The sequence below is a fragment of the Sapajus apella genome, unplaced genomic scaffold (genome assembly GCF_009761245.1).
Source record: "Sapajus apella isolate SASKATOON/1434 unplaced genomic scaffold, GSC_monkey_1.0 scaffold194, whole genome shotgun sequence".
NCBI lineage: Eukaryota > Metazoa > Chordata > Mammalia > Primates > Cebidae > Sapajus > Sapajus apella.
This window is the reverse complement of record NW_022437134.1, coordinates 911392-921860: the sequence shown is the minus strand read 5'-3', so window position 1 is coordinate 921860 and position 10469 is coordinate 911392. Positions and strand designations below refer to the sequence as shown.

The 10469-nt window shown below is 64.1% G+C and overlaps 1 protein-coding gene across 1 annotated transcript in view; it reads left to right on the top strand.

Annotated features, from left to right (window-relative positions):
- The window catches only part of CROCC2 (ciliary rootlet coiled-coil, rootletin family member 2), a 78391-nt gene that overhangs the window by 16669 nt on the left and 51253 nt on the right, over positions 1-10469 (top strand). The window contains 8 exon segments of the mRNA XM_032269548.1: positions 904-1060; positions 5502-5605; positions 6943-7140; positions 8290-8386; positions 8671-8859; positions 9063-9253; positions 9564-9713; positions 10164-10308. Coding sequence (XP_032125439.1) covers positions 904-1060; positions 5502-5605; positions 6943-7140; positions 8290-8386; positions 8671-8859; positions 9063-9253; positions 9564-9713; positions 10164-10308 — 1231 coding nt within the window.

Sequence of the window (10469 nt, the reverse complement as noted above, 5' to 3'; positions counted from 1 at the left end):
CCTGCCCCGGCCCCCCCCCCCACTAGCCCGGCCTCCAACACCACCCCGGCCCCCAGGCCGCCCCGGCCCCACACACCGCCCCAGTCCCCACCGTAACCAAGGCCCGCTAGTCTCCCAGACGTGGGAGGTTAAATTGTTTGTAGAATATGACACTTGGTTCATCCTCCAGGAATCCGGACAAGGAACAAAAGTGCTGAGAGGGTTTTGAAAACCCGTTCTGAGAGGGAAGAGCAATCCCCAAGAAGAGGCTCAGGCCCGGTGGGTGGAGAGGAGCAGGGGGACCTGGCGGGGCGTGGGCTCCCGGGAGCAGGCCACCCACCTGGGGGAGTTGCACCCCCACTCCAACAAGTGCAGACCTCCTCGAGGGGGAGGTACCAGGGTGCAGCAGGGCCCCCACCAGCATGTCACCCTGCCCCTGGAAGGGCACCTCCTCCACCTCCAACACGTCACCCTGCCCCTCGAAGGGCGCCTCCTCCACCCTGGCACGTCACCCTGCCCCTCGAAGGGCGCCTCCTCCACCTCCAACACGTCACCCTGCCCCTCGAAGGGCGCCTCCTCCACCCTGGCACCTTGTCTCAGGCACTGAGGAGTGAGCCAAGGTTGTAGAGGCAGAGCCAGGGGAGCTCAGGGTGGGGCTGGGGGGAGCAGAAGGCAGGTGTTACAGGAAGGCGGGAGGGCACTGGGCTGGCACCTGGGAGCACCACCTTGATGCTGGCACTCGGTTTTGGGTTCCCTGTGGGGCCCATGGCAGGTGGGGGCAGAGTGGAGGCCATGCACCTGGACTGGGGTTGGACGGACCCAGAGGGTTTGGGACTCCACCGAAGCTCCTTGACTTGGGGACTCTGAGCGCCTCTCTTGGGAGAGGCCGCCAGCCCCACTGTGCCCTGTGGGTTCTCTGTCCAGGAGCACCGGCCTGTGCCAGGTGAACGCCCTCCTGCGGGAGCAGCTGCAGCACATGAAGAAGGCCAACGACGCACTGGCCCGGGAGCTGGCGGGGACGATGGGCAGCATGCGGCGTCTGCAGGGCAAGCTGGAGCGGAGGCGCCGGCCCCAGGGACAGGTCCGCCCCACCCTCACCCACCCCGTGGCGGCCCCTGTCTGGGTGCCTGTGGTGGGTAGTGGGCGGGGACCAGGAGAGGGTGCCATGTCCCCAGCGCGGCCTGGCCACAGCAGTCTGTGGGGTGAGGGACTCCCCGGTCCGCCCCAACCCTCCCCGAGCCAGAGAAGGAGGGCGGGGCTCTGAGAAGGGGCATGGGGCGCACCCTGGCTCCTGTGTGGGCCACACTGTTTGAGAGGCGGGTTATCTCCATAGGCTGAACTCCTGGCCAGACTTCAGGAGACGGCACCCTGGCAGGAACCTGGGGCTGCGCCTGGCGGTGGCCCTCTAGATCCCCTGCAGCCTTACCCACTCCAGCTTCTGAAGCCCTGAGCCATGCGGGGGTCAGAGCCCAGGGCTCCAGGCATCAGTCCCTGGGGAGGGAGACGCCCAGGTGTTCGTGCCCTGCTCGGATATTTCTGTGGTTGTGGGACCCCGGTCCTGAAGCTGGTGTGGCCTTAGGTAATGTGGCGCTCCAGCCAGGCAGTCCCTGGGGCAGAAGGTGTTTCCAACAGCCCTCCAGCAAAGGGTACCTGCACGCCACAGGCACCGCGGGCAAGGAGTCCCCCAGGAAGAGGGTCCCCCTGAAAGGTGTGCTGCGCCGGATGGAGGCGGGAGCCGGAGGGGCGGCTGAGTTTCCAGCCTCAGGCTGCCTCCACAGACGTCCCTCGGACAGGCATGTCCCAGAGGGGCGACACTCGCCTCCCACTCGGGCCGGGTCCCAGCCCTAAACCTCGGGCGGCTGCGGCTCCTGAAAGGCAGGTGTCAGACTGAGCAGCCAAAGTTTACACCTGGAGAGGGAATGCTGGCCTCTGCAGGGTGTCACTGGGAGCCGGGCTGCCAGCGAGAACCCACCACCTGTGCCAGCCCTTCGGCTCCAGGCATTTGAGGCAGATCTCATGTTCCCACTGCCTGGTCCCCGTCCTCGGACCGCTGGGCAGGTCACCTGATGACCGCTGCGTGAGAACAAACCTGCGGGAAGGCGAGGGTCCTTGGGCTCAGGCTGCCAGGGGATCGCCCGGGTCTTACTTCCTTTGTCCTTGAGAACCGTTCTCGCTGGTTGGTGGACACTGTTTTCTCTCCGCACTCTGAACAGCTGCTTTCTCTTTCCCCTTCCGCTGCTGCTGCGGAGTCAGCTTCCAGGCCGCCTGGATTCGACAGGCTCCTCATCCAGGTAACGCGTCTCCGCACCTGGCTGCTCTTAAGACCCGGCTCCGGCGTGGCTGTGGTGCTGCACCCCGGGGTCATGTCTGCGTGTAGATTTCTGTGTATTCCGCCTCCTGATTCTCGGAGCCTCTGTGTCACTTGTTATTTTCGGAAAGTCAGTATCTTTAAACGCTGCCAGGGCTCGCCGTCCATCCCCGTCCTCTGAGCCCCCGCTAGACGTGTGTTTGCCATCCCTACGCTGCCTCTCATGCACAGTCCACGGTTTTGCTCTTTTTACCACCCTGGACTACATTCTAGGTCATTTCTTCAAATTTCCACTCCTGTCCATCAGTCTTCTCTTCTGATGTCTAATCTCTGTTAAACTTGCCTACTTAGCTTAAATTGCAAATATTGTATTTTTCATCAAGAGTTCTGTTTGATTCCTTCCCAAATAGTGAATATCTTACTCTTAACTCACATTTTTTTTTTTTTTTTGAGACACAGTTGCTCTGTCACCCAGGCTAGAGTGCAGTGGCACAATCTCAGCTCACTGCAACCTGCGCCTCCCAGGTTCAAGCAAGTCTCCCGCCTCAGCCTCCCGAGTAGCTGGAATTACAGGCAGGAGCCACCACGCCTGGCTAATTTTTGTATTTTTAGTAGAGACGGGGTTTCACCATGTGGACCAGGCTGGTCTCAATCTCCTGACCTCAGGTGATCCACCCACCTCAGCCTCCCAAAGTGCTGGGATTACAGGGGTGAGCCTCCCAAAGTGCTGGGATTACAGGGGTGAGCCTCCCAAAGTGCTGGGATTACAGGGGTGAGCCTCCCTGCCTGGCTTCTTAACTCACATTTTCAAGCCTCTTATTTATTTGCCGGAGCAAGCTTACCATCATCTTTTTGTGGCCCATGTGTACCTAATGCCTGAGGTTCTCTAAGGTCTGGTTCTGTCGTTTCTGGTTTCTGCTCATGGTCCTTTGTTTCCTTGTGCCTTTGCTGATTTTTTACGTTTTAACTAAGAGCTGCTTATTTTCCTTAGACCTTTGCGAAGTTTCTTCGAAACGTGAGGCGAATACAGTATTTTCCAGGAAGGGATTTTGTTTGCTTCTGGTAGATGCTGAGGGGCTCTAACGGTCTTTGGGGCCACATTGAAGCACATTTTCAGCCTGAGTTTTCTTGAGACTGTCCTGGTTGTGTGAATTCAGCTGCAAACTGTGTGAAGTCTAAGTGTGGTTCCAAATCTGTGAGGAAGACTTTTTTCTCTGTTAACTCTGGCATTCTAGATGGGCAGTTTTCCTTATGTCCTGCAGGGCAGTGTGTGTGTGTGTGTGTGTGTGTGTGTGCGCGCGCGCACGTGCACGCCTGCACACTCGCACTTGTGTGTGTGCATGTGTGTGTTCATGCGTATACACGTGTGCTCATGCATGTGTGTGCATGCATGCGTGTGTGCATGCCTGCACCCTCGTGTGTGTATACTTGTATGCATGTATGTGTGCATGCACGTGTGTATGTGTGCATGTGTATGTGTGCATATGTGTGCATGTGTGTATTCCTGTGTGTGCATGTGTATGTTCATGTGTATACATGTGTGCTCACACATGTGTGTATGCATGTGTGTATTCATGTGTGTGCATGTCTGCACCCTCATGAATGTGTATACTTGTGTGCGTGTATGTGCGCATGCACTTGCGTGTATATGTGTGTGTGCATGTATATGTATGTGTGTGCGTGTACATGCCTGCACACTTGTTATGTGTATATTTGTGTGTGTATGTGTGGGTGCACACGTGTATGTGTACGTGTGTGTGCATGTTTGTGTGTGCATGCGTGCATGTGCGTGTGCATGTGCATGTGTGCACATGTGTGTATGTGTGTGCACATGTGTATGCATGTGTGCGTGTGTGTGGGTGTGCACACACCTGCACTTAGCAAGAATTGCCTACATTCCCCGATGGTCCATGACTTCACCAACTCCTGGCCTGAGTGTTCCAGCCGTTCAGGCCAGCCCACCCGTGCATTCAGGAAGAGGCTGTGAGTCTGGAGTCTCGTGTGTTCATGGGCGGGTTAATCTGGCAGCCGCCCCTCCGTGTGACCAGAAGTGCGTCAGCCTGCTCTTTTGATGGACACAGTCAGAGTGCAGGAGGCGGTGTGGCTGAAGCAAGGGTCCACCCCTGTATACCAGGCACGGAGTGGCATGTGCTCTGAGGGTATGTGGCCAGGTGTTACGGGCTCGGCGTGGCATACCCTCCGGAGTGTGTACCGCCAGGAGGGCTTATTGGGGGGAACCTTGGGTGTGGGATCAGATGAGGGTCAGGAAAGCTTCATGAAAGTCAGATGATGATCCACTACCTGAAGTTCTTCACGGTCTTGTCCCGTTGCTTCTGCTGGCTTCTGACCATGGTCCTCTGGGGGGGTTCTGGAGAACAGCAGGATGTGAATGCTCGACCTGAAGGCAAACTGGAGAGCAGGGCTGGGGCTGCCGCAGGCAGGGAGAGGTGGTGGGGACACGGTCACCCCCGAGTTCCTGAGGTGGGTGAGCAGGAGATGGCGCGTGTGGGGCCTGGAGACCTGAGGCCGTCGCAGCTCCTGCAGGCTGGGCCCGCTGAGCACAGACGATCCCCACTGCTGCCTCGACACGGAGCCCTCCCCTCCGCTGCCTTACAGCCTCGTCACTGGCCTCGCCTCCGCAGTGGCCTCCCACCCTCCTCCCTGCTAAGCCGGGGCCCCAGTGCTGAGGCCTCTGACGCTTCTGTGTCAGAAGATGACCCACATCTGGGACATCTCCAGGAGCCCCAGAGTGAGGACAAAGGCTGTGCTGGAGAAGGCAGCCTGTCCCCTCCCTCGGAGCCGGAGGCAGGAGCCGAGTGCTGCAGAAGCGTCTGCCCCATGCCCTATCAGGGGCCGTCCTGGTTCTGGGCTGTTCTAAGCCTGAGCAGTTCCTGAGGGCCCTGGGGAGCTGAGACCGAGCCAGTGCCCTCCCTCCTCAGGGCCCACGCGCCCCACCCACCCCCTCCATCACATGGGCCGGCCTGGAGGGCTGGGTGTGGCGGTGCCCCAGGTCCTCTCTGGGGAGGGGCACAGTGTGGCCCTAGGGTGGGGTTAGGGGAGCCCAGGGCTCACTCGCCCAGGGGATGTGGGGGCTTTGGGGTGCCGGGTCCACTTCCAGCCGTCATGGAGAGGGACATGGCACCTGGAAAACGGTGGGTTTCAGGGAGGGTAAAGGGCCCCAGCGTGAAGTAGACGGGAGGCCTCTTGCTTTCAGGCCCAGCCAGGGGGCCTGGGGAAGGCCCGGGACCTCCTGCTCCTGTGGAGACAGGCTGTGGTGCTGGCGACAGGCCTGGCTGAGCTGCGCACAGTCACGGAGAGGTGAGTGCCGGCCACCCCACCTGGGCCATCTGGGAGGGGAGGGGTGCCCGGGAGCCTCGGGGAGGGGGAAGGGGTGCCCGGGGGGGCCCCGGGGGGGGGGGGGGGGGCCGGGGGGCCCTCGGGGGGGGGGGAAGGGGTGCCCGGGGGCCCTCAGGGAGAGGGGAAGGGGTGCCCGGGGGTCCCTCGGGGAGAGGGGAAGGGGTGCCCGGTGGCCCTCGGGGAGAGGGGAAGGGGTGCCCGGGGGCCCTCGGGGAGGGGGAAGGGGTGCCCGGGGGCCCTCGGGGAGAGGGGAAGGGGTGCCCGGGGGGTCCCTCGGGGAGGGGGGAAGGGGGGCCGGGGGGGGGCCCTCGGGGAGAGGGGAAGGGGTGCCCAGTGGCCCTCGGGGAGAGGGGAAGGGGTGCCGGGGGGGTCCCTCGGGGAGGGGGAAGGGGTGCCCGGGGTGTCCCTCGGGGAGGGGGAAGGGGTGCCCGGGGGTCCCTCGGGGAGGGGGAAGGGGTGCCTGGGGGCCCCCTCGGGGAGAGGGGAAGGGGTTCCCAGGGGCCCTCCTGTGGCTGCAGCAGCCCTCCTGGCTGGCTCCTCACCCGGCCCTGGCTAGGCCTCACCTGGGGCAAATCGTTTGAAAATTGAGGCAGGGAGAGGGACCAGGCCACCTCCTGCCCGGTGTGAAGGACACCCACGCCCCGTCTGGGGGTCTGTGAGCCCCGCTGTGATCATAGAAGGTTTCAGACCCCCAATCCACATGGGGGGCTCAGAGGTCTCTCAAGGGCAGCTTCAGCAGAAAGTGGGGAGTCGGCTCCCAGTGGGGTCCTAACCTGTTGGCCGCAGCCACCCGGGACCGACCGGCACGCACAGTGATGAGGCAGCCGAGGAGGGCGGCTGGGGACAGGGACACACGGGCCAGGGCGTCAGGTGGGGGACGCCAAAGAGAGATGAGAGGAGGGTGGCAAGGACGCTGTGGGGGGACACCTACCTGGGTGGAGCTTCTGGGCTCCATGCAGCCCTTGCTGAGCGCCACGCTGGAGTCAGTCCTGGTGCCAACCCTCCCCTGCCAGCCCTCAGGTGCGTGGCAGCCCCTTTCCCAGGAGCAGTCTGGGCTGAGGGTGGGTGTCTCAGTGAAGGCTGCTGAGGCTGGAAGTGTGCAGCCCGGCCCCGCCCCTGCTCACTCCCCGCCAGCGGCCTTCCTGCTGTTTGGTGACACATGGGACCAATCAGTGCCATGCACTGGGGGCTTCTACTGGGATGTCCAGGGAGCAGGTCCTCTGCGGGGCTGATGGGACCAGGCCCTCCCTCTGCTGGTGGGTCCTGAGTCAACCACAGGTGCCGCCCTTGTCACCCAGGGGCCTCGCTGACCTGCAGGCAGACACGGCCAGGACCGCCCGCTGCCTGCACACCGCCTGCCTGAACCTCGACTCCAACCTGCGGCTGTCCGCCAGCAGCACAGCCCGCACCCTGGGGCAGCAGCTTCAGGACAAGTTTGGCGAGATGCTGCAGCTGCAGAGCCCCAGGGACGCAGAGAAGGCGGTGCTCCAGGCCAGGTGGGCACCCAGGGCCGGCAGGCTGGCACAGGGAGGGCCCAAGGGGGCGGGGCCCACCCAGCCAGCCAAGCAGCTGTGGCTCCCGGATGTGGTCAAATGGGTCCAGGGCAGGTGGGGCCCTGATGTCACACGTGCTGCACACGCTTCAGGATCACCGTCCCAGAGGCGCAGGGCTCTCCCCTAATGCCCAGGAGGTGGCACTGGGGTCTCCCACAGTGAGGGTTTCAGGGAGCACGGCAGGAAGCTCACTGGGACGGTGTCCTCGCGGCCAGCACCCAGAACTGGAGTGTTTAGGACTCAAGCAGAAACACTTCTCCAGGGACAAGGGCTCACCTGGGGCAAACCGTTCCAAAACCAAGGCATGGAGAGGGACCAGGCCACCTCCTGCCCGGTGTGAAGGACACCCACGCCCCATCTGGGGGGTCTGTGAGGCCCACGTGATTGTGGAAGGTTTCAGACCCACCATCCACACTGGGGGCTCAGAGGTCTCCCGAGGGCAGCTTCAGCAGAAAGTGGGGAGCGGCTCCCCAGTGGAGGCCTCACCTGCTGGCCGTGGGGCCGATGCCTCACAACCTGGGGTCCAAGGCCCCCCTGGCCACAAACACCCTGCCAGGCTGACAGCCCTCCCTCTCCTCTGGGGGTCCAGCTGAGTCAAATACACCACAGCCCAGCCCCAAAGGAGCAGTACAGGGTGTGGGGGCCCACGGGTGCTGGACAGCCGCAGGGGCTGCATGCCAGGGCCTGAGCCACAGGAAGGGGAACCCGGGGTCTTTAGGAAGAAGGAAGGAACATCACTCCTTGCTAGACTGATGGCGACAGGTGCTCTGAGCAGAAGGGCTGGCCGGGCAAAGGCCTGTGGTGGGCACTCCCTCTGCTGTGCCGCAGGACAGGGCAGAGCCTGGGCCAGTCAGTGCACGTGAGTCTGCAGAAGGTCAGGGTGTAGGCCTTGGCTCCTGAGACCGTGGGAGCCACTGAAGGCTCTGGAGCAGGAGAGGCACGTGCTCAGACCAGGGACGGAGATCACTCAGAGGTGTCACCCAGCAGCGGCAGGGGGCCACGGCATGGAGGGACCCAGGCAGAGCCAGGGCATGCTCAGGTGCCCGTCCTCTGGGCCCTGCCCCTCACCTCCCACCCCCTGACTCCTTCCAGGCTCTCAGAGCAAACGCTGCTGGTGGAGAAGCTCACAGAGCAGAATGAGCAGAGTACAAGGACCATCACTGCCCTCAGAACCGACCTGCAGAGCCTGGTTGGTGGATGGGACAGGGGTGGCTGTGGGCGGGAGTCTGTCGGCCGCGCTCAGGGGTCTCCCCCGCCGAAGGAAGTCTGGTGCAGGGGCAGCTGGGGATGGCAGAGGATGGCCTGCAGGGTGAGGTGGGGTCCCTGCAGCGCACTCTGAGGCGCATCAGGAAGGGGCGGCCCCTCGCCTGTACCCCTGGTAGCGAAGGGGGAGGTGGCCTGCAGGGACCCTCGGGACTGCACGATCGCCACCAAATCACCGCCCTGCGCTCTGGGCCTCTCTGCACCTTGAAGGTGGTGGAGGAGGATGAGTTGTGCCCCAGCACTGAAGGGGAGAAGGCTCAGCGCCCGCAGAGGAGCCCCCCACATGCCACGTCCCCCCACCAAGGGGCATCCCTGCCACGCACCCACTCCCCAGCTGCCCAGGACCCCACACTGCGGGCCGTGCGGGCAGCCATAGAGAGGCGGCGGCGGCGGGAGCAGGTGGGCAGCCAAAGCCCGTGGGACCCCGGTCTCCCTGAGGGCAGAGCCGTGAGCCTCTCAGGCTGAAGGGTACTTATGGGGACTGCCTGAGCCCGGTGGCCCCAGGGAGGGGCTCCAGTGTCTTTCCTGCGGAGTCGTAAGTCCCGGTGGGCCTCGGTGGGCAAAGCCTGCCTGAGGGGCCCACACTGCACCCACCCGGGCAGGAGCTATGCCTGCGGCTGGAGTCCTCCCAGGCCCTGGCGGCCAGGCTCCGGGAGCAGCTGTCCGAGTGCCGGCGGGAGCTGTGGGCCGCACAGCAGGAGCGGGCTCGGGAGCAGGAGGCCCTTCGGGGCCAGCTGGAGGCCCGGGGGCTGGAGGAGCGGCAGTGCCGGGCGTCCTGCAAGCTCCTGGGGAGGTAACGGAGTGAAGGGGCTGCCCGGTCCTGCATAGGGCGTGTGGGACCCCGAGGGCCCAGGACTGCTGTCACGGGAGGGGACGCCGGCGGGGAGGGGCCTTTCCTTCCAGCAGAGTTCCGTGGGCACTGGTTGAGCAGGAGCCGGGGTGGGACGCATCCACCAGTGAGACCCTGTGTGTTTAGGGGGCTGCCTCTGCCCATGCGGTCTCGGGGCTGGCATCCACCCAGCTCCGACTGCCCACCAAGGCGTGCTGTGCACCTCGAATGTGTCCAGGGTAGCCCCAGCTTTGCCCCCTCCATCCATCCCCAGGGAGAAGGCTGCTCTGGAGATGGTGGAGAGAGGGAAGGTGGGCGCTGCAGATGCGGAGAAGCGGGGGCTGGAGGCCTCGGAGCTGCGGGAGGAGCAGAGGGAGGAGCTGGCTCTGTGGAGGCGGCGGAGCGGCAGGGCCCTGGAGACCAGGTGTGATGGAGAGCAGGCAGCGGCTGGGCGGGCAGGGCCCCTCCCACAAGAGAGACCCCTCGCTGCTACCCTGGGCCTGGGGTCTGCTTCTGCAGTCTCATCTCAGGGTGCGGGCGGCCCGACAGGGCAGGGGCTCTGCAGGCTCCTTCCAGCCTGCACCGTCCTCCAGACCCAGACCCCACTCCCGTGACCCAGTGCCCCCTGGGGGCACATCTCCCACTCTGTGGGCCCAGCAGATGTGGGGCCCCATTCCCCCCACCGAGGCACCTGTGCCTCCTCTGCCCCAGAAACGAAGCCGGAAGCCAAGGGCTCCCTGCGACCCTGGTCCTCCCGGGAACCCCATGCTCCTCCTGGGCTTGGAGGGGGTCGCAGGCAGTCTCCTCCCTGAAATCTCACGGGGCAGCCACTGCTCACCCTGAGAGACCCCCACCCTCTGGTCTGGGTCCTCAGTCAAGGCCGCCTGCAGCAGCTGGAAGAGAAGGTCTCCAGGCTTAGGGAGGAGCTGGCTTCAGCCCGGGAGGCACTGAGCATGGCACAGCTCCAGCGGGACGTCGCGGAGAGCGAGAGGGAGGCCCTGCACGGAGCCCTGGCCCGGGTGCGCTCTGCCCCCCCACCGCCTCCCGTCTGTCCCCCCACCCCGCCCCCTCCCGTCTGTCCCCTCCCACTGCCCCCCACCCCGCCCCCTCCCACTGCCCCCCCACCCCGCCCCCTCCCACTGCCCCCCACCCCGCCCTCCCGCTGCCTCCCACTCCGCCA